At 34.5% G+C, this 24,583-nt stretch overlaps 1 protein-coding gene across 1 annotated transcript in view; it reads right to left on the bottom strand.

Annotated features, from left to right (window-relative positions):
* The window catches only part of LOC114348418 (retinal guanylyl cyclase 2), a 368,770-nt gene that overhangs the window by 116,644 nt on the left and 227,543 nt on the right, over positions 1 to 24,583 (bottom strand). The window contains exon 6 of the mRNA XM_028298999.2: positions 18,319 to 18,631. Within this exon, the coding sequence (XP_028154800.2) occupies positions 18,319 to 18,631 (313 nt within the window). The remainder of the gene's footprint in view (positions 1 to 18,318; positions 18,632 to 24,583) is intronic.

Raw genomic sequence — 24,583 nt, 5'->3', positions numbered from 1 at the left:
TTACGCAACTTTTATGTTAGTATACCTTTTCTCAGAAGTTAATACTTTAAAAGTTAAAATCAAAAAACGAAGAAAAAAATCGAATTTTTTCTTCATTTTTTGACATTTTGATTATTTAAACAATGTTCCGGACCTTTTTGAGTGGAAGGATAACTCAATTATTATTTCCAAAGAATTTTCAAAATATCTATTAGACAAGTTCATTAAAAATTATCCATCATTATTCAATCAAATAAAATAAGAAAATGGATTAACAGTTTTATATGCTGATCTGTTTGGAAAGAGTCCAAAGTCATACCTCTTCCAAAAACTGATAGTCCTGTTGACTACAATGAGCTGCGTCCCATAAGCATTCTATGTACCTTTTCTAAAATCCTAGAAAAAGTAATGGATGAACAAATTAGGCAACACATTACCAAATTTCACCTCCTGCCAGAACATCAGTCAGGTTTCCGTCCTGGATATAGCTGCACTACCGCACTTCTTAAAGTTTTAGATGACATTTACTCTTATATTGACTCCAACAACCTGTGCATACTAGTTTTATTAGATTACTCGAAGGCATTTGATAAAATTAACCACTTTCTACTTCTCTCACTATGTAATTTTATGTCTTTTAATAAACAAGCGCAAAAAATGTTGAAGTCATATTTCGATCAAAGATCTCAAAGCGTGTTTTTAAATAAAAAATCGTCAAATAAAATATACCTATCACGAGGAGTTCCGCAAGGTTCTATATTGGGACCTTTGTTGTTTTCGATATACACCTCCCAGTTCTCAAGTTATTTAAATTATATGAAATCTCACTAGTATGCAGATGACACACAATTGTACTTAGAGTTTAAAGAATCAGAAGTTGAAAATGCTTGTTCTAAAATTAATAAAGAACTAAAATCTATTTCAGACATTTCAAACAAATTCTGCTTAAGCATAAATCCCTCAAAATCCAAAGCCATGCTGTTTGGACGTAGAATAGAGAAAAATCGAGTAAATAATAAAATACATTTAAAAATCAATAACGAAAATTTAATTCTATCTAATTGTGAAAAAAACCTGGGACTCATATTAGATGACTCCCTAACGTTCTCTAATCATATTTCATCAATAATTCAGAAAGCATTTTGTAATTTAAAACTTTTATTCTCACATAGACAAATGTTTAATAGAACCACTAAAATTATGCTCTGCAATAGTTTAGTGCTTTCACAGTTTAATTACTGTGATGTAATATATGGACCAGCATTAACACAACTAGATCAGAATCGTTTGCAACGAATTCAAAATATGTGTGTCCGTTTCATTTGTGGTATCAGACGTCGAAATCCAACTTCTAAGCATCTTGCAGATCTAGGATGGTTAAATGTTAGTAACAGGCGTATTCTTCACGGATCAGTATTATTTCATAAAATAATGCTAACCAAAAAGCCCTATTATTTATATAAAAAAGTTAAAAAAAGGTCAGAAGTACATAATATTAATGTCAGATTCAAAAATAAACTCAATATACCGAAACATAAAACCTCGTTATTTCGATCTTGCTTCTCTTACAATATTGCTAATCTGTACAATATGATCCCTGAAAATTTCAAAACTTTACCCATCTCTCAATTTAAATCCAACGTAAAAAAGTCTCTATTTAATAATAGCATAAAATTAAAATTTAGATTATAAACAAGTAAATTTGGCTACATTCGTTTAAATGATTGCAAAGTTTATTCAATAAAAATTTATTCAATAAAAATAGATAATTAGTGTTATTATCATATACGATAAATTTATTTTAGCATGTAAATAAGGTCTTTAGGTTACACTAGAATAGTAATTATTTGTATTGCGTTTACGTGGAAGAGCGCTTCTTAGCTGGTGTTTCTAGGAACATCATCTAAGAGCGAACGTCGCCTTTTGCTTTATTATAATTATTACTGTTTGTCTAGTTTGTATTTTTTTTGAAAAAAGCAATAAAGTCATTATTATTATTATCCAGATTTAGCCATACGGCTCACACTCCCTCTAAGGGAAAAATTGACTCATCCCAGATACCTACGGTATCAAAAGGATTGAGCTCTGGTGGGACTCTTTCCGTGTTATCGAGCCCTAGGTGACTTGGAATGCAGGTGTATCTCCCAAAAATTTTCGTACACTTCTGGCTGTCGCAAGTAGTACAGCTTTCTGCATGGTCTTATAAAGATGTTCATTGAGACCCAGCTTTTTTATGCTTTCGAGGAGGGTCTTCGGAATGACTCCAGTAGTAGATATAACAATAGGTATCGTCTGGGTACTTTGCATTCTCCATTGTCTCCGTATTTGAATTTCCAGATCTCTATACTTGGCGATCTTTTCAGTAAATTTACTACGTAGATTATTGTTGTTAGGTATCGCCACATCAATTAGTGTTGTTTGTCTTGTTAATTTATTAACTAGTACGAGATCTGGTCTATTATGTGCCACTGTTTGGTCTGTGAGCACACTGCGGTCCCAGTATAGCTTGTAGTTGCCATCCTCAAGCATACTCTCAGGAACGTATTGATAATATGGGAGATGGTCCGTTTGGAGAAGTCCCAACTTGTTAGCTATCTCTTGATGAAGGATTTTTCCCACTGCGTCATGCCGTTCCTTATATTCAGTTGCAGCAAATGCTTGGCAGCCCCCTGTAATATGTTGGATGGTTTCTTGGGCTTGACATCCATATCGGCATCTGTCGTTTTGAACCTGAGGGTCTTTGACGATATATTTCAGGTAATTTCTGGTTGGTATAACCTGATCCTGAATGGCCAGTAATGAACCCTCCGTTTCAGGGAACATCTTTCCTGATGTCAACCAATAGTTCGACGCTGTATTGTCGACATAGTCTTGGCTGACCTCATTGGGATGTCGCCCGTGCAGAGGTTTACCCATCCAGGCGCGCAGTTTTTCGTCCTTAGTAAGGTGGTTTAAGCGCATTTCTGGTTCCCTCAGTTTGATCGGTGTTGTGTCATCTACTGCGCAAATGGCGCGGTGTAGAGTAGATGTCTCAGCCTGCATCTGAAAATAAGTTCTTAAATTAGCAATTTGTTTATCTAATTGCTCACCTATATCCATAAGCCCTCTTCCTCCTAAATACCGGGGTAATGTCGTTCGTTCTACTGCACTTTTAGGGTGGTGTTTTTGTGCCTTTGTGAGGTGTGTTCGTACTTTTCGCTGAAGATTTTCTATATCCGTTTTTGTCCACTTAACAATACCAAATGAATAGCTAAGCGCGGAACAAGCGTAGGTGTTTAGTGCCTTAAACAAATTTTTACTGCTAAGCTGTGAACGAAGCAGCTGTTTTACCCTTCTTATAAACTCAGTAGTTATCTCAGTTTTCATTTGCTTATGGTCAATTTTCCGCGCCTGCTTTACTCCAAGATATTTGTACATATCGTTGTCGCCCATGGCCTCGATGTTCTGGCCATTTTGCATATCGAATCCACCGGGCTGTACCTTTCCTCTGACTATATTCAAAACACGGCACTTGTCTAGACCGAACTGCATACTAATATCATTAGAGAATGTTTCTACAGTTTTTAGCATCTCTTCTAGGTGTTCTCGAGTGGAAGCCATTAATTTCAAATCATCCATATACAACAGATGATTGAGCTTCGCTACCACAGTATTATTGCTTTTAATGCTAAAACCTGAGTCAGTGGAGTTTAATAGCTGGGAAAGGGGGTTCAAAGCTAAACAGAACCACAATGGACTCAACGAGTCTCCTTGAAATAGGCCCCGGTTGATTGCGATATTTTCGGTTTCGATATTGTTTTCACCAGGTATTTGGAGGTGAATTTTAGTCTTCCAATCTCTCATTATATGCCTTAAAAAGGTCACTATGTTATCATCGACTTTGTATATTTTCAATATATCTATTAGCCATTCATGCGGTACTGAATCATTTCATTATTATTATTATTATTATTATTATTATTATCTAAATATTTTCGGAAAGGTGGGATAAGTTACAAAATATGTTTAATTTTATATACTGCAATTCATTAAGTATAACAAACTGTTCCCGAAATTAATAAATTATTGTGCTCAAATGTGGGCAAATTCTGTCTCAAATGAACGGGATTTCTCTTGTCAAAACACCATGTTGAGTCAAAACGTATTGTCGAAACACCATGAAACAAGAGAGAATGTCAAACTTGTCTCAAATGTCAATAGAAAAAATCTTTTAAAAACTCTCCAAAACAATAATACATTTTACAATGACGTTATAACCCATTTTGCTACTTCGAAACAACATAATCTAGAGTTAATTTATAAACAGGTTTAGGTTCTAAATTTATAGGAAAAAACAAAAAAAAAAAACAAAAAAAAAAATAAAAAAAAAACAAAAACCAAAAATCTTCTATGAAATTGAAGCCTTTTAATTAGATGACATACCTATCTGAGGAGACAAAACCTTGCCGACCCTGTCCCTAAAGCCACGTGCCGCCACTGCTACATCTGTCGTTCATACACAAAATTAATTAGATTGGCGATATATTGTTGAAGTACGTTTACCCATTCTTCTATCAGACGCTCTCGGAAACGAAACGGCATGTATATGTTACTCATATATGTAGATGAATTCTGCTCTGAAGCATGTCCCATACATGGTCGATGGGATTCATGTCGAGGGATTGTGCTGGCCAAGACAAAACATCAATACCTTGTACCTTCGTTGGTAAGCCAGTTTGCCACTGGGCGTGCGACGTATATGAACGAGTATTATCATGAATGAGGTGGAAGTTTTGACCAACTGGAAGGAAGCGGTCTGGCAAAACGAGGTCCGATCTTTCATCGATTATTATTACACTCCATACCATTACTGTACCATCTCTGTACGTGTAAACGTTCTGGCCATGTTTTAAAGCGTTCTACATTTCCAAAAACAACTCAACCTTTTCTATATTATTGTTGTCCAGAGTAGTCCAAAATTGTTGTCCAAGGTTGAGTCGTGTACTTAGGACAAAAAATAGAACTGTCAAAGCTTAACCTAAAGGCTGATTTAAATAGCAGATGTTCCTTAGCATGGGCAGAATTTAGTCGATTACAAACAGTACCATTTAAATCAAACTTACCAAATACTTTAACCTTGAACTACCCGCGCATCAAGTTGTAACATAAGTACACGCGTGGCATACTTTATACGCCACAAAAGAGTACACTTAAAACAGTGGTTTTGCTTATTTTTTTTAAATACAGTTAGTTGTTTTTTATACACCTTATTCGTCATTAGCGAATGCTTGGAGTTCCTTCTCAGGAAGGGGATGCCAAGTAAATTGGGATTTTTAACTGGCATGTGATCACTCGAAAAATAAAGTTACTAATAAAATAATTTTTGAAGTGTGATTTTTTACATGAGAAAAAGTACTATTTATAAAGAAAAATATATTCTGTGCCATAATGACTAAAAAAACAATTGTAAGATGTACTTACATTACTACAATCGTGGCATATTTTTTACAAAACCGGAAACATATTTTGTACAAATAATAAATTGGTAATTACAGTCTTCTCAGAACGCCGATTATAACGAAACTAACACCAATTGTAAAGCACATTTCAGTGATAGGTTAGATAGATAAACAAGGTCAAAAAATAAATTTCTAATCATATTTGCAGTCGAATTCTTGTACAAATACGCCAGCGTACAAAATACGCCAGCGCGTGTAGTTAAAGGTTAACAGCAAAAACGTTCGATCAGTACCTGTTACCAGTTTTAACAAACGGAATTGAAACCTGGGCTTTTAACAACAGCGTGGTCCACAAACTTCAAGTAACTCAGAGAGCTATGGAACGGAGAATTCTCAACATCAAGCTCAGTCATCGCAAGTCCAATGAAGACGATCAAAAGTAACAGATGTGATGCAGAAGATTGCCATGTTAAAATGGAACTGGGCAGGACATATAGGAAGAATGGAAGACAACCGTCGGATAAAGCGAATTCTTGAGTGGCGACCAAGAACACGCAAAAAACAGCAAACAGATACGAATGGACACATCAAAGGATGCTTACATCCGTCTATGGATAGAATAGCTGTTGATGATGATGACATTTCCAGATCATCTCCACCCTCTTATTTGACGAGAATCTGGCTGAAATCTAAACACAGATTCATCGTAGAATAAAACTAAAGCCCAATCATTTGCATCCCAATTTTGATATTCTTAGATACACCCCATAGATACAGTCAAAAATAAAATAAAAGCACAGCGAAAGATTTAACCTCATAGTATTTTTGTAGCAATAATAACTTTATGTAGCTCTGAACAAATTTGTTGTTTCAAGTTGTTTCGTTACATTAATTAGCCCATTACTTGACAGTAAACCTAATAGAAAAACTCTCAATAACACACTTACTTTAACGTTTAGTCACGTTAATTAAAACTTTAGGTTACGTTGAAATTACTTTGGAAAAGTCATTAATTCACTTTTTATTTTGGAAATTCTTAAGGCTACAACTTAGCCTACTTTGGAAGACAAATAATTAATCTTTACACATAAGACAGTGTTTATTTTATACATGACATGTTTAAGATTTTGCCTAAATTGTTACAGCACCTACTCTGGGAAAATTAGAAGAAAAAAAAACAAGGAAAAGTTATTTACCAGAAATTTTATTGCTGAAATCGAATCGTATTGTATACAGTGATATGCGCGCTAATAATCGGCAAAATAACGCAAAAATGGAAAACATATTAAGTTGTGAGATAAAAAAATGAAACTAGTAGAGTTTTCTCAAAACTTATAAAATGTAACTTGTCTCCTTTCAACAATAAACGATTGATTTATTTCTAGCCAATTTGCTTAATTAGTGAAAATATAAGTGTAACTTTAAACGCAATAACATGATGGGTTGAGGCTCGCGGCTCGTGGCAGTGATAACACGTACGGGTTACGAGTAAGATTTCAAACTTGTTGGATCGACGGCGTACTTACTCGGCGGACTTAAAGTACGCGTACTTGCTGTGATATACGCGTGAAAAAGGTCGTCGAGCCATAAGTTTGCGTACTTACTCGCGTGTGTATCACACGCTTAAGGAAAGACCAAAATAATATAACCAGAGAGGCACTCCAATACCAACTAGATGGAAGAAGAAGAAGAAGAGGAATTACTGGTAATAGCTAGAGAAGAAATGTTACAAGAGATTATGTGCAAATTGGCCTGAGACGAAGAGAGGTCAAACAGAGAGCGAAAAATGAAAGAAACGAAAGCTGATCCGGCCATTCAGTCATCTTCCACTTTTAGTCACGAAAAACAAAAGCGCCCTATACTCCACAAAGAATGAGGGCACTAGAGAGAGACAGAACTATTTGCATTAATTAAAAAAGAATCATAATAATTATCCATCAACATGGGGACCAAAAAATATTTATAAGTAGAATACTGAGTGCATTGGTACAAAATAAAATTGATATTTTCCACATGAGCGTCGATATTGAATATAATCCCAACAACTTTTACATCATATTTTTCTGAACTTTATACAGACACCAAAAACTTCTTTATTAGCTTTCGTCTAAAAGATTTGCTCAAACACAATTTTTCCTCTTAAATTTTCAATTTGTTATTCTTTCGCTTCATATAATACAGAAAGACACAAACTAACAGCGCCTTAGCACCCTAACATCTAAATATTGCTGTAGTCCAAGCGTTACTCGTACATGGGTAGGTTCACTTCGATAATCTCCCTTCGATGGGAAAGATCCATCCATAATGGAAAAGCTGGCCTCAAGATATTAGCTGCCCACGAGAAACATATGTGGGAACCGACGACATGCTAGTAAGGGCCAAAATAAAGACAAAACTAGTCAAAGACAAAAACAGAAGAAGACACAATACCGAAGCTATTAATCAAGAAAATACACAAGAATCGAATTTGCAGAAAATTTAAGAATAAAACGAACTTTAGTGCACCAAAATTAGCAGACATAGGAGGAAATGTGGAAGAACTTTAAGGAATTGCCAAAAATGTCAAAAACTGCAAACGAAACGATTGGAATGAAAAAAAAAAGAGAAAACAGAAAATGGATAACTGGTGACACATTACAACTAATAGAAGAAAGAAAGAAAGGAAAAGCGCTAGAAAGAAATCGCAAAGGAAAAATGTAGCAGCTAAATAGCAACCAACAAAAGATTAAACGAACTAGTTAACTAGACACAACATGCATATAACTCCTTAGAAAATCTGGAATACACGCGATATATCAGAGCTAACCAAAATCAAAATATTTAACAGCTGTATAAAGAGTATATTATTGTATGGCGCAGAATTTTGGAGAACGGAACAAACAACTACCAAAAAATTACAAATCTTTATAAATAAATCGTTGAAAAAAATTCTGAAAATATGCTGGCAAGATAAAATAACAAACTTATTTTGAAACAAGATAAAATAACAATTGAGAAAAATAAATCCAGAGAAAATAACACTCAAGATTAAAAGAAGGAAATCGAAATGGACTGTACGTACTCTAAGGAAAGACCAAAATAATATAACTAGATAGGCACTTGAATGCCAACCACATGAAAGAAGAAGAGGGAGACCCGATACTAGCTGGAGAAAAAATGTAACAAAAGCAACAGAGAACAAGAAATAGAGATGAATGGAAATGACTTGTAGAGGAAATTTCGAAACAATAAAACAGAAGAGGATGCGCTGATCCAGCCAATCAGACATCTTTCACTTTTGGCTAAGAAACGCAAGAGCTCCCAATACTCCATAAGGAGGGAAGAAAGTAGAGAGAAAGAGAGATAGAGATGTACAGAAAAAATTATATTCCACTTTAAACGATTTGAATTAAATAAAATGCCATATTATCCATGAGTAATAAAATATTTATTTTCCTAAAAAGTGCAGAAAGTCATACTTTTCCGCACGCGACAAGCAGTTGAGTGCGGAAAAGAGAGTTTCTGCAAGAGTTAGGAACAATATTTTCTCTACGAGTCTTTAAAAAATGACCAAATCTTAATCGATTAATTTAATTAATATGAAACTACATACACAAATTAATTCTTTGACAAGGTTGTCAAAACCAAACTGCCAGCATAATTGGTTACCATGACGACGATCTTGGTTTCCATAGCTACGATTAAAAACCACTGCTATTGTCTACTGATTTGACTTCCGAATATTATGTCAAAATAATTTTTCCGCAAATCGCCAGGAAATTTTGACATTCCTGTCAAAATTTTTTGAAGAAAAAGTCAGGACTTCCTCACTGTAAGGAAATGTCATTTCCTTACTGTAAGGAAATGATATTTCCGTACAGTTGTTAGTGTTCTATTTATAAGCGTCAAGTTTGACAATTCAACCTCAATACGTTTCCATATTAACCCAAGTAATTTTATTAGGAATTTCAAAGCACCATTTATTTGGGAATAAAATTATCGCGTTTTTTTTAAATCAATCAATATCTGTCGAATTTTAAACGATTTGCGGAAAAATAGTATGTTTACCTCGTAGGAAAAGCCACATTCCTGGACTCTGTGTTGCTAAGTCTCGGCTTGCGCCTCGACTTAGCAATCTTCACAGTCGTCCAGGAATGTTAAGCTTTTCCTACCCGGTAAACAATGTACTATTATTTCACCGAATTGTCGCGTTAATTTCATTAAAACGGGAAGACAATAAGATACATTTGAAATAAAATAATAAATAATATCTAAATATTAGTTTATTGCATGTATTATAATTATTTCAAGGCCATATTAAAATATTTTAATACAGTGCGGAAAAGTAAAACGCGTGCGGAAAAGTAAAACTTTCTAAACTAAAACACGTGCGCGAAAGTAAACATTTTTGCACGCTCGTAGAAAAAATATTTAAATTGCACAGAAATCGATTACTAAGTACAATGGTAAAAAACAAAGTTTTTCTAAATCTAACTCCTCGAAACTCCTATATCAAACAAACGACCAAGGTCTTTGCTTTGATATTTTCCACATGAGCGTCGATATTGAATATAATCCCGATAACTTTTACATCATATTTTCCTGAACTTTATATCGACAACAAAAACTTTATTAGATTTCGTCTAAGAGTTCTGCTCAAACACAACACAACTTTTCTTCTTTAATTTTCAATTTGATATTCTTTCGATTCATATAATACAGAAAGACAAAAACTAACAGCGCCTTAGGACCCTCATCACCATCCAGTTCGAATAGTTCACTTTTAAACATAGGCTTTATACTCGTGTTTCCAACCCCTTCTATCTTGCGTCGCTCTCATCCAAATTTTAGTAAGCCTTGGTCTCAATTGAGAAGAACAAAACAAGAGAAAATAACAGTCACAATTAAAAGAAGGAAATGGAAATGAATTGGACATATTCTAAGGAAAGACCAAAATAATATGACTAGACGGACACTTGAATACCAACCAGACGGAAGAAGAAGAGGAAGAACCGATAATACCTGGAGAAGAACTGTAACAAGGGATCATGAGAGAATTGGCCTGAGATGGAAAGAGGTGAAACAGAGAGCGAGAAAAAGACAGGAATGGAAAAGCCTTGTAGAAGAAATTTCGAAAGAATGAAACAGAAGAGAATGCGCTGATCCAGCCAATCAGACAAGTGAATCGCAAAAGTGATTCACTTTTGGCTAAGAATCACATGAGCGCCAATATTCCATAAGGAGGGAAGGCAGTAGAGAGAAAGAGAGAGAGAGAGAGAGAGAGAGAGAGAGAAAGAGAGAGAGAGAGGAAGATATATATATATATATATATACAGAAAAAATTATATTCCACTTTAAAGGATTTGAATTAAATAAAATGCCATATAGTCCATTCTTTCACGGTTTTTGCTCTAATTTTAAAGAACCGCTTGGATTGACATGAAATTTGGCATACGCATAGCTTACATGTCAAAGAAAAAAAGTGATATTGTGCCGACGTGTGCTTTTGCCCTGGGGGTGACTTTCACCCCCTCTTGGGGGTGAAAAAATATATGTCCAAAACAACTCCGGAAATGGGTAAACTGACTAATTTTAAGTAACTTTTGTTCTATAGAGCTTTTTCGCCAAGTCAACACTTTTCGAGTTATTTGCGAGTGAATATGTTCATTGTTCAACAAAATAACCACATTTTTATAGAATAGAATATTTCGACGTGAAATATCCAAAAAATTAAGCAATTTTTGGGGAAAACCCATTTTAACTTTTTTAAAGTGTTTAAAAAAAGCTTTATTTCTGTTTTTACGAAAAGTTTCTAGCATTAAATTTAAGCAAGTTACGCTCAAAATAACGATGGTCCCTTTTGTTTTTGCAAAAAAAAATCGGGAAGACCACCCCCTAATTAGCAACTTAAATGAAATTAATCGTTGCCGCTCCATAAATTATTTTACTTATATTGTGTTTATATGATCTGTAAGTTTCATCCATTCAAAGTGTTTATTTTTGAAAAAATTTGTTTCAAAGTAAAATTTTTAAAAATTTAAATTTTGAAAAATATGCTTTTTTTTTTTCAAAATAACTTAAAAATTGTTAGAGATACCAAAAGTCTCGAAATATAAAAAGAGTCAGATTTGCTTTTCTGAATATCATGTATTTTTTTGTTTTTCTGTTAGACAAAAATTGATCAAGATTTGGTGTTTCTAAATTTGCATACATTCGTGATCAGTGACTCGTTCAACCCCTTTTAACTACAGCCGTTTCAATAATAAGGACTTTGAACCGATGAAACTTACAGATTATATAAACAATATATACACGAGTCAAGAAACTTTTGAAGTCGTTACGATTAAGTTCATTTAAGATACTAATTAGGGGGTGATTTTCTCGATTTTTTTACCAAAACCAAAAGGGACTAACTTTATTTTGAGCGTAACTTGTTTAATTTTGATGCTAGAAATTTTTTTTGTAAAACAAAAATGAAGCTTTTTTAAACACTTTAAATAAGTTTAAATGAGTTTTCCCGAAATGTGCTTAATTTTTGGTTATTTCACGTTAAAATATTCCACTTGGAATTTGACGAATATGAACCTATATTTCATTAGCTATAACTCTGCTTCTACTAAATAAAAAAACGTGATATATTCACTATTTTTTAAATTTTTTATAGGCTATATTTTTGCTAAGAATGCTTTTTCGACAAAATACTTACAATTTGAGTTATTTGCGAAAAACCGTCTAAAAGCGTGGTTATTTTGTTGAAAAAATGAACATATTCACTGCCAAATAACTCGAAAAGTATTGACTTAGTGAAAAAACTCTATAGAACAAAAGTTACTTTAAATTAGCCAGTTTACCCATTTCCTGACTTTGTTTGGACGAATATTTTTTAACCCCCAAGAGGGGGTGAAAACCACCCCCAGGGCAAAAGCACATATCGGCACAATATCACTTTTTTTCTTTGACTTGTTAGCTGTGTGTATGCCAAATTTCATGTCAATCCAACCGGTTCTTTAAAATTTAAAGGTTTTGCAATATTTTACCGTTAATGAATGGACTAATATTATCCATGAGGAATAAAAAATATATAAATTGCACAGAAATCAATAATATAGTGCATTGGTAAAAAACAAAATTTTTGTTAACCTAACTCCTCGAAATTCTTATATCAAACAAACAACCAAGGCCTTTGCTTTGATATTTTCCACATGAGCGTCGATATTGAATATAATCCCGATAACTTTTACATCATATTTTTCTGAACTTTATACAGACAACAAAAACTTCTTTATTAGATTTCGTCTTAAAGTTCTGCTCAAACACAACACAACTTTTCCTCTTTAACTTTTCAATTTGATATTCTTTCGCTTCATATAACACAGAAAGACAAAAACTAACAGCGCCTTAGCACCCTAACATCTAAATATAGCAGTAATCCAAGCGTTGATCGTACATGGGTAGGTTCACTTCGATAATCTCCCTTTTATTAAAAATAAAATTAGCAATTTACTCGCACGACCTGTGAGGGGTTTTAATTAATAAATAAAGCGAAACCAGTGCTTATTAAATTTACCTCCAATAATTAGTTCATAAAATAGTTGGAACTATTTCGTAAAAATATAAATATTTTACATATACGACGAAGAACAGTTTGGTTTATGACAAAAAGTGTCCTTTAATTAATTGATAGTGGCTGGCTATAGCATTTGATTCATCATCAATCGGCCAATCGGATCCACTGCTGGACATAGGCCTCCCAGGACAGATGCCTCAGTTCTTTCCAGGGTTCTCTACACTGGACCGCTTGTAGCAAGTTTCCCGCTACCCCACAAACATATATGAAAAACGTGTATTCCAGAAAGCCACTGCGCATCCGCTAGGAAAAATATTCCGATTCGGATTTTTTGCACAATCTTACTCAAAAGGGACCCTTTATAACAAATTTGCATGTTACCAGGACCAAAAGTGGGTCAAAAATTTTTTAAACGTTTTTTTTTTGTTTTATTCCTAAAATTATTTTTTTTGCATGGAACAAAGTTTTTTTAGATTTTTTGGATCATTTCAAACAGAAATGGTCTTTAGTGACATTTCTCTAAAGTTGATAGTTTTTAACATATAAGCGATTAAAAATTGAAAAATTGCGAAATTGGCCATTTTTAACTTTCAAAACCCATAGGCGTAACCAGGATGCTCCTAAAGGGTGGTTACAACTACCTCAAAGGGGAGGGGTTACAACTACTGGAAGGTCTCTGAGGGCTATGGTGTTAAGCGTATAGAGCTCAAAGTACATCCCAATGGGGGGGGGTTTATAACCCCCAAAACCCCCCTGGTTCCGCCTATGTCAAAAACTATGTGCAAAACTGAAAATTTTAATGTTGCTAAGGAAGGTAGATATTATTTAAACATCGATTGCTGAAATCCCGAAGAGTTTTTTGCAATACAATATTTAAAACTACTTTGTTTTTTAATTGCTAAATAAGCGTGCGCGACACTATTTTATACCGACAGTATGGTGCAAATGAAAGAAATAAATTCGTTGTTTCGTAAACAGGCGATTTTAAGAAAAAATCCCGAAACAGGTCGATTTTTATTTTTAAGTTATGATATTGTGGCATATATGGTATCCATCTGGGCGTGATGACGTAATCGATGATTTTATTAAATGAGAATAGGGGTAATGTGCTAGCTCATTTGAAAGGTTATTCAATTCTCTATTCAGTAATATAAATATTTACATAATTATTTATACAGGGTGTCCTTCTACTTCTTTTTTTTTCAAATAATTTAATTTAATAAAAATTTTTTGGACACCATGTATAAATGTCAAATGATTATGTAAATGTTTATATTACTGAATAGAGAATTGAAGAACCTTTCAAATGAGCTAGCACAGGACCCCTATTCTCATTTAAAAAAATCATCGATTATGTCATCACGCCCAGATGGATGACGTCACTATTATACCACATATGCCACAATATCATAACTTAAAAATAAAAATCGACCTGCTCCGTGATTTTTCCTTAAATTTTGCCGGTTTATGAAATAACGAATTTATTCCTTTCATATTTGCACTGTACTGTATACACATGCAACGGTGGAAAATAGTGTCGCGCACGCTTGATTAGCAATTAAAAAACAAAGGAATTTTGAATATTGTATTGAAAAAAGCTCTTCGGGATTTCATCAATCGATGTTTAAAGAATATCTACCTACCTTGGAAACATTCAAATTTTCAGTTTCTCACATAGTTTTTGAAGAAAACTTTGTTCCATGCAAGAAAAATAATTTTAAGAAGAAAACAAAAAAAAAACTTTTAAAAAACTTTTGACCAACTTTTGGTCCTGGCAACATGCAAATTTGTTAAAAGGGGTCCATTTTGAGTAAGATTGTGCAAAAAATCTGAATCGGAATATTTTTCTAGCGGATGCGCAGTGTCTTTCTGGACTTACTTTACTTTACTTTATTCCTCTTGATTCCATTAGGAACATAGGGCCTCTACAGTCCCCCTCCATTCATCTCTGTTTCTGGCCAGGGCTTTCACTTCTTTCCATGTTAACCCATTGCCTTCTAGCTCTCTGGTAATATTTCTTTTCCAGGATGTCATTGGTCTGCCTTGTTTTCTTTTTCCAGTTGGTTGGTAATCCAGGGCTTGTTTGGTTATATCATCTTCATTTTTCCTTAATGTGTGTCCAATAAACTTCCATTTGCATCTGTTTATCATTTTGGCTATCGGCTCTTGATTAGTTTTTCTCCAAAGTTCCTTGTTACTTATCCGATTTGGCCAATATATTTGCAATATTCGTCTAAGGCATCTATTTACAAATGTTTGAACCTTTTGTATAATATTTTTCTCTATTTTCCAAGTTTCTGCTGCATATAGCAAAATGCTCTTTACATTTGTATTAAATATCCTGATTTTGGTTTTGGTTGTTAATTTATTGGACTCCCGTGTTTTCTTCAGCATATAGAACGCATTTTGGGCTTTAGTTATCCTTCCATTAATTTCCTCTTCTATTCCACCGCTAGCGTCAATTATGCTTCCCAGATAGCAAAACTTCTGTACATTTTCTACTTCTTCTCCTTCAATGAATATACCCATTTCTCTTTCCGTATTTACCTTCATAAATTTGGTTTTTCTTGTGTTAATCTCTAGTCCTATTAGGCTTTCTGGACTAGTGAATATTAACAAATCGAAGATATGCAAACATGTCTGCGACAACGAACACAGAGTATAATGGAAAGATGCATTAATAATTATGAAAGAAACATGCTTAAAAAAGAGAAAAATGAAAGAAGCAGATCTTACCCTAGTAGTAAATGACACAAAATGTGTAGCAAACCCATCAGCAGAATGCAGGAGGCTTTGGTTTGCAAATACTTAAAGAAAATATGAACAACAAGAATATACCAACAATAGCGGATGAAAAAATGTGAGATGAACTATTTTACCATACAGATTACATATGTAACACACAATATACAACACAATACTAACACTCACAGACACAGAACCACATAAATTACATAGAAATAATGCACAAACCCACAAAATAATCAGAATTTTATACACCCTAGGGCATAAAACATCCACTTTCAGATCTTTTCAGCCAAAGAGTGGCTGTTGCCTACAAAACAACGCCCAAGTACGTGGACTTCGTTTGATAATATATAGTGATGAGCTAATCATCATCATCATCATGGCTTATTCACTCCTGGCGGAGTGTTTGCCGCCCTTTTGGGCTCTCTGATACATTTGTTGCGGAGAATCAGTCCGCTGTTGTCCTTTATTATTATAGCAGCGTGTGTGACTTGGCCCTGTCTACAATTTTCCTCCATTCTTTCTGGTCCTTACAACGCTCCTTCCAATTGTAGATTCTCAGCTTCTTTATGTCTCCTAAGACTTGATCTCTCCATCTTGTTTTGGGTCTTCCCTTTGGTCTCTTTGTTGTTGGTCTCCAGCCAGTTACTCGCTTTAGCGTAGAGTCTGGGTTAGCTCTTTCTGTGTGTTCCAGCCACCTGAGCCTTTGCGCGTTCACGAACTTGATTATGTCTTCCCCCTGGATGACTTATTTAATTTCTTCATTGGTTAATCTTCTAAATTCGCCTACACTTATCGTCCTCACCGGTCCCATTATTCGTCGAATTATCTATCTCTCTAAGATTTCTAACCTCATTTCATCTTTTTGTGTTAGGTACATCGTCTCTGCACCATAGGTGATCACTGGCCTGATTGCAGTCTTGTAAATTTTTAATTTGGTTGTCTTACTAATGTGTTTTTCTTTCAAGAATTTTTGGTAGTTAAAGTAGGTATTATTACCCAGTAGGATGCGTTCATTTATTTCATCCGTTCTATCGTTTCTGCCATTCACTATCACTCCCAAGTATTTGAAACGGTGTACTCTTTCAAATGTATATGTACCAAGCTTAATTTCTTTTTTGATGTTCGTATTCTCTCTTGAGCACTTGAAGTATTTCGTTTTGCTTTGATTTATTAGTAGCACTCTATTCTTTGCTTCTTTATCTAGGATTAGTATTATATTCTGTATGGTTTTTAAATCTCTAGTAACCAGTGCAATATCGTCTGCATACGCTATCAGTTGGGCTGAAGATTCGACAATAGTTCCTATAATTTTGGCTGCTTTTACTGCCCCCTCTATGGCAATGTTAAATAATGTTGTTGACAGGGAGTCTCCTGTCTGGCACCTACCTCCATTTGTACTTCATCTAGCGGGCCTTCCCTTGTTAATATTCGTGCATTGGATTCCTTCATCGTCATTTTCGTGAGACTTACTAGTTGTTCTTGAATGCCTATTTGATTCATATCATTTTTGACAGTATCGATCGGATTCAAGCCTAGATGAGCTAATAACCGGCAAAACATACTACATTGTGAAGTAAAAAGAGATAAAACTAGTAGAAGTGGAAATTATCGATATAAACGCATAAAATCAACATTAAATTGTTTCCCACCTTTAGATGTATGGGAAGAGTATGGCAACTGTCACTGTGACAGGAGAATTTTATAAAATATTCCTGTCACAGACGTCTAAAGGTGTGAAACTATATAATGTAATGTTAATGTATACGTTTATATCGATAGTTTCCATCTCTACTAGTTTCATCTCTTTTTATATTCATGTAAGGTCAGGTGGGGTAAGTGTGTATTCGGGGTAAGTGTGCAAAGTCAAAATATATTTTAATATGGTTATATAATATTTATGGTTCGTTAACGAAGAATACACAAATGCTTACAAGGTCAACTGAAACCAAGATTCGCTTTGCATTTATTTAACTAGAAAAGTGTAATCTGGACCTAACGTTAAGTACGCATTTCATGCGGGACTTGCCATTTAAATTCAAGTACTATCGGCATTCTGTGTTGAATTTTAAAACTTTTTTTTGCACTTTTAAAACTTTTTTAGCACTTTTATAGTACACACTTACCCATATTCCATTTATATTGATTCGTGGCTAAAAAATAAATCGTAGACACACTTCCCTCATTTTAAGGGGAAGTGTGTACCACATACATGGTTTAAAAAAAAATTAAAATATGGTGACATCATTGCCGTGGAAAGTTATAAAATGAAAGAGTTGTAGGTAATACATATTAAAATATTATATTAAAATATGTATTAGGTTCAAATCTTACTTGGTCTCAAAATGCGGTATGTAAATATACTAACTTTTAATATTTTGCTACACACTTACCCCTTACTCCACTTGACCTTATTATGTTTTCCATCTTTTACGTTATTTTGCGGGTTTTTATCGCGCTCATCTCTGTATAATATCCTTAACATTGGCGGTTGCATACTCTTGTTTAACACTAATCTTTTTTGAATAGGATTTTCTGAGTGGATACCGAAACGTTAAATCACATCTAAACACAATATTTAATGTAAAGAGTAACATATTTTCTTACCTAGGTAACATTCTATTTAACAGTTGCTCCGTTTTTTTCTTCTCGATATCCAATTGCTCAGTCCGTTCTCTAATTAGTTCCTCCAAATTATTGGAATACTTCTCCAGCATCTGGAACATCGTGTCAACTATATTGACCTTCCTGCCGTGATTTAATTTCTTAAACTGGTCATGGACAGTGTTGAAATCCGGACGCATTTCCGCCTGTTCGGCCCAACACTGACGCATGATATTGATGGCTTCCGGAGGAGCTGCTCCTTTACTTACTGAGGGTCGGATGAGAGGAGGAGGTCGTTTCACCTTCTCTATAATTTCTGAAACAAAGGTGTCTCAAGTTATTTTATAATTAAAAAATTAATAAAACTCTGTATAAATGGTATATTTTATTTAAAAATCCCTTAAAGAGCTACATCACAAAACGTTTTAGAACTAAAAAGTTCATCATCAGTACTGTTAACAGGTTTCAACATGATTGAGCAACCAAAATATATGGGTGAACGTCCTAATGTTTTTTTTATTTCCACGGGACAAGCCGAATACAGTTACAAATTTTTACAAATTTTGGAACAATTTAGTATATAGATACTAAATATAAGTCATATATAGCACATAAAATATAATAGTTAAAATATGTAGTTAAAAAAATAAATTACATACAGAACAAATTAGAGTACGGGAGCCCAAGCGGGTATTTTTGCAATTACTCGAGGGCGTCAGATTATTACATGGGAGAAACCTTGTACCCTGAAAATGTACCTCTACCATATTTTGGCTCTTAATGCAGGGGAGTTCGTTAAGGGGGCACCGAAAAAAAAATCAATACTTAGAAAAACTCGAAATCGTCAGATGTAAGGTAAGTTCATACAAAACAGTGTATATTTCAAAAATCTGACGATTTGAGCGGGGCCTAAGGAAATGGGTCTCAATGAGTGCCAAAATTTCACAAGAAAAAAAGCGAATATTTCGCGAAATGAATGACAGATCGAAAAAATAAAAAATACGTACTCAATATTTTTCAAAAATCTATCGAATGATACCAAACACGACCCCTCACGGAGGTGGGGTGGGGAGCCCACTCACTTTAAAATCTTAAATGGGAGCCCCCATTTTTTATTGCAGATTTGGATTCCTTACGTAAAAATAAGTAACTTTTATTCAAGCCATTTCTTTGAATTATGGACAGATGGTGCTATAATCTAAAAAACGATTGTTCGAAATGAAAAATTAAATTAAAAATGGAGAAGTCCCCACTAAAATGAAAAACTTTACTTAACTTTTTTTGGTTTTAGGACCTACTCTTCACAACCCAATAGGTCCCCAAAGCGCTTGAGTGACTGCACATTTAGCATACTTTGCTCCCCTACCATAAGGGTGGACGAAACAAAACAATTAAGGGTCAATATTAATTTATTGCAAGCCGCGTATAAATTAGTTAGGTGTGGAACTAAAATTAAGGCTCTCAGTATTTTGATTTGATAGAGGTAACATTCTAGTTATAGGTTCATTGAGGCCATAATTACATCGATGAAATGGTACATGGAAAGTGTTTTCAACTGCATTTTGAGTAACGTATGAAGGAACTTTAAAACCAACCTTAGACAGTAAAGTCGAGGAAATGAAACTGAAAAAATGGCAAAACCTTGCAATTTTTTTGTCCAGCATTGATTTGTACAAAAATTTGTGATTAGGCTCATTACACCCTCTAGTTCATTTTCTACATTGAGCCGTTGTACGCTTTTGGTTTTTTAAGGGTAAAAACTACCCCCAATTTTAAAAAATTATAAAATGATATTTTAGACTTTAATATTGTCAACATTTGGTTCTTATTAGTTACATAATGATTGTTTTATGCTTTAAGATATACTATCATAATGGTTACTGGTCTATCGGTAATATGTCTATGATTGCAACACGCCTTTGGGATAGGTGGATTCACTGTTATTATTTGTATTAAAAGTTCGAAGACCAGTTAAATAAAAGTATAACATAGTCAGATGAAGTCGTATTTATTATAATTAATTAAATAAGGACTATAAGGAGCCAGTTGAGTACCAACCCTTCAGCTTTTCCTTACAATCTTCAAAATCTTACTTTTCATGTAGTGGGCAAGGAATTATAAATAAATAAACCAACAAATAATTTATTTTTGTTTTAATGACGTAATCGATATCCTGATTATGTCTTTAGTAAACAATCCTTGAATTGTATACGTAACTGTAATTTATATATCTCTAAAGGATTCGCTTTTCATCAAAATGAATATGCCTGCGATGTCGTCGTACAAAAGCTTATTCTGTCCCCTACAACACCAATATTTTTCTTTTATATCTGGAATTGATGTCTACGGGGAACGTATATTGGGTTAGTATACGTCAGCAGGTTTTATTGAAGGAACTGATATTTGAAGAAGTGAGATTGAAAAATTGCAAGATAGTATTTCTCTTGGCCTAAAATAGAAGCGAATTGCAATAAATTATATAACAGATTGCTGTCTTGACGGCAAAGAAATACTTTTATGTCCATGGAATAATCGAATTTGTATCGGTAGCAATTTGTAGTATAAAAATAGAAGTATTAGGCGTGGATCCCGCGTACCAAAAAAAGTTTATTAACGGTGTGTAGTCGGACAAACTTAGATGTATGGGAATACTGGAACAGGAGAAGTTTTTATTGTGGAACGTATTTTCCTGACAAGTTTATGATTGTGAAAACTAGCAGGTTGTTTTTAAGTTTATTTAATAGCAAACTTCATAATACACTAAGCATCAAAATTAACGCACCACCTTAAAAATGAAACATTTTTGATGTCTCGTATTTCCTAAACCTGTTGTCCGATTTGAGTGATTTTTTAGTATTTTATAGCTTTATTCTTCAATAATATCGATGTAATAATATTATTGTTAAAGAGATAAGTGTCATTGTATACCGGGTCTAACAATGATAGTGTGTTTTTTCCTCAAAGTTTGGAACACCCTGTGGAATATTCTGGCGTATATAAAATCCATCCATCCAATGGCACTACAGTCCAAATCGAGCCTTGGCCTCCTTCAATAAGCTTCTCCAATCATTTCGATTTACCGCTGTTCTTTTCCATGAACGCGTTCCCAGGAAGTTCCTGGCATCCTCATCGACTTCGTCTTCCCATCTCTTTTTAGGTCTTCCAACCGGTCTTCTTCCCTGCATTCTTGCATTCAGCAATTTTCTGGGGATTCTATTCTCATGCATGCGGACCACGTGCCCTGCCCACCGTAATCTCTGTAGTTTAGTGTGTTGTGCTAGAGTTGGTTCGCTATATTGCTCGTATATTTCTCTATTATACCTAATTCGCCAGTTGTTATTTTCCCTTATTGGGCCCAGTGTCCTACGTAATACTTTTCTTTCAAACACATCTAATACATTGGCAGATTTCTGTGTCACCACCCATGTTTCGCAGCCATAACTTACTAGGGGCCTGATTATTGCTTTATATACCCGGAGTTTTGTTTTCCGGTGTACGCCTCGCGATTTGAATATGTGGCCCATCGCGAAATATGCTTTATTTGCCAGCACAAGCCTTCTATTTATTTCCGGTTCTTCTTCACTGCTTGCATCCAGATCCATTCCTAGGTACGTGAATCTATTCACATGTTCTATATCGTCAATAAAGTGTTGTTGCGCCGGTCTATTTGATCTGGTTTGTATGAGTAGTTTTGTTTTATTTGTGTTTATTGCTGGCCCTACTGCTTCTGCACTCTGTTTCAACTCAACGTAGGTTTCTTCCGCTGCATTCATTGTTCTGCTCATTATGTTTATATCATCCGCGTATGCTGCTAATTGGGTAGATTTGTTTGTAAGTATGTTACTTCCGCTTACCGTCAACCGTCTAATTACATATTCAAGAACAAGATTAAAAAGCGTTGGAGCCAGTCCGTCGCCTTGTTTCAGTCCTTGCGTTATCGTAAACGCATCAGTGATCTGTCCTTGAATACATACTTGTGCTTCTGTTTCTGTCATTTTCATTTGCACTAGTCGTATTAATTTTGATGGTATGCCAAATTCTTCCAATATATTAGGTAGAATTGTTCTATCTATTGAATCATAGGCTTGTTTAAAATCTACAAAGAGATTGTAAACGTCCATGTCATATTCCCATGCTTTGGCTAGTATTTGTTTAACTGTAAATAGTTGGTCAATGGTAGATCTATTTTGCCTAAACCCTGCTTGATATTCCCCGATGATTTTTTCCGTGAGTGGTTGAAGTCTTCGATTAAGGATGTTTGTGAATATTTTGTATCCCGAACAAAGTAAAGAGATGCCTCTATAATTCTGACACAACAGTTTGTCTCCTTTTTTATGAATAGGGCAGATTATACTTTTCTTCCATTGTTGGGGGATTTCTTCTTCTATCCATATCTCTCGTATTAGCTGATACATCTGTTGTGTCAAATTCCTTCCTCCTTGCTTGAGTAGTTCTGCCGGTATTTTATCTATTCCCGCTGCTTTATGGCTTTTTTGTATGTGGATTGCCGTTTGGACCTCCTCTAGCGTTGGGGGACTAGTTAATTCATTTTCTTCTCCATCTTCCCCCAGCTCTTGTTGTTGTACCTCCTGCCGTGCCTGCTGCTGTCTCTGTTGTTGTAATGGTGGTTGTGCCCCTTTGTTTAATACTTCCTTAAAATATGTCATCCAGGTTATCTTAATTTCGTCCATATCGCTAATGATTTCACCCTTCTTATTTTTGCAGAGGCTAGTCTTAGTTTGTATCCCTGTCTTAAATGTTTAATAAGTTGGTATGCACTACGTGTTTCGTTTTCCTTAAACTACCTCTCTATGTTCAGTATCCGTTGGTTTTCGTACTTTCTCTTTTTCTGCCTGCACAGTTTATCTGCTCTTCGTCTTTTGTTCTCAAATTCTGTTTTTCTCTCTCTAGTACGTCTGAGTATGTAATTCTTATGTGCTTCATTTCTTTCCTGTATAGCTTGTTTGCATTCTCCATCGAACCATGTTTCTTCTCTCCGTTGTGTCTTTGTTCCTATGACTTCTTTCGCTGTGTTTAGTATGATACTGCTTATGGTGTTCCATTGATTTTCTATTGTGGAGTCTGCTCTGTTTTCTTCTAGTAATTTTTCATCCACTGTTCTCTCAAATCTTTCTTGTACCTCAGGGACTTTTAGGTTATCTAAGTTTAGTTTTTCTTGTTTTGGATATTTTTCCTTTACCTGTCGACTGATTTTGCATCTAAACCGTGTCTGCACTAGTAGATGGTCTGAGTCACAGTTTGCGCCACGTCTGCTTTTTACATCTAATATACTCGTCGCCATTCTTTTTTCAGTCAGTATATGGTGATACATACAAAACAGTGTATATTTCAAAAATCTGACGATTTGAGCGTGGCGTAAGGAAATGGGTGAGTCCCAAAATTTCACAAGAAAAAAGCGAATATTTCGCGAAATGAATGACAGATCGAAAAAATAAAAAATACGTACTCAATATTTTTCAAAAATCTATCGAATGATACCAAACACGACCCCCCACGGAGGTGGGGTAGGGGGTTACTTTAAAATCTTAAATGGGAGCCCCCATTTTTTAATGAAAATTTGGATTCCTTACGTAAACTATTCCTTACGAAATAAACATAAGTAATTTTTATTCAAGCCATTTCTTTGAATTATGGACAAATGGCGCTATAATCTAAAAACGATTGTTCGAAATGAAAAATTAAATTAAAAATGGAGAAGTACCTACCCCCTAAAATGAAAAACTTTACTTAACTTTTTTTGGTTTTAGGACCTACTCTTCACAACCCAATAGGTCTTCAAAGCGCTCGAGTGACTGCACATTTAGCATACTTTACTCCCCTACCATAAGGGTGGACGAAACAAAACAATTAAGAGTCAATATTAATTTGTTGCAAGTCGCGTATAAATTAGTTAGGTGTGGAACTAAAATTAAGCCTCTCAGTATTTTGATTTGATAGAGGTAACATTCTAGTTATAGCTTCATTGAGGCCATAATTACATCGATGAAATGGTACATGGAAAGTGTTTTCAACTGCATTTCGGGTAACGTATGATGGAACTTTAAAACCAACCTTAGACAGTATAGTCGAGGAAATGAAACTGAAAAAATGGCAAAACTTTGCAATTTTTTCGTCCAGCATTGATTTGTACAAAAATTTGGGATTAGACTCATTACACCCTCTAGTTCATTTTCTATATTGAGCCGTTGTACGCTTTTGGTTTTTTAAGGGTAAAAACTACCCCTAACTGTAAAAAATTATAAAAGAA

This window comes from Diabrotica virgifera, chromosome 2 (genome assembly GCF_917563875.1).
Source record: "Diabrotica virgifera virgifera chromosome 2, PGI_DIABVI_V3a".
Taxonomy (NCBI): Eukaryota; Metazoa; Arthropoda; class Insecta; order Coleoptera; family Chrysomelidae; genus Diabrotica; species Diabrotica virgifera.
This window is presented reverse-complemented; position numbering and strand designations above follow the sequence as displayed.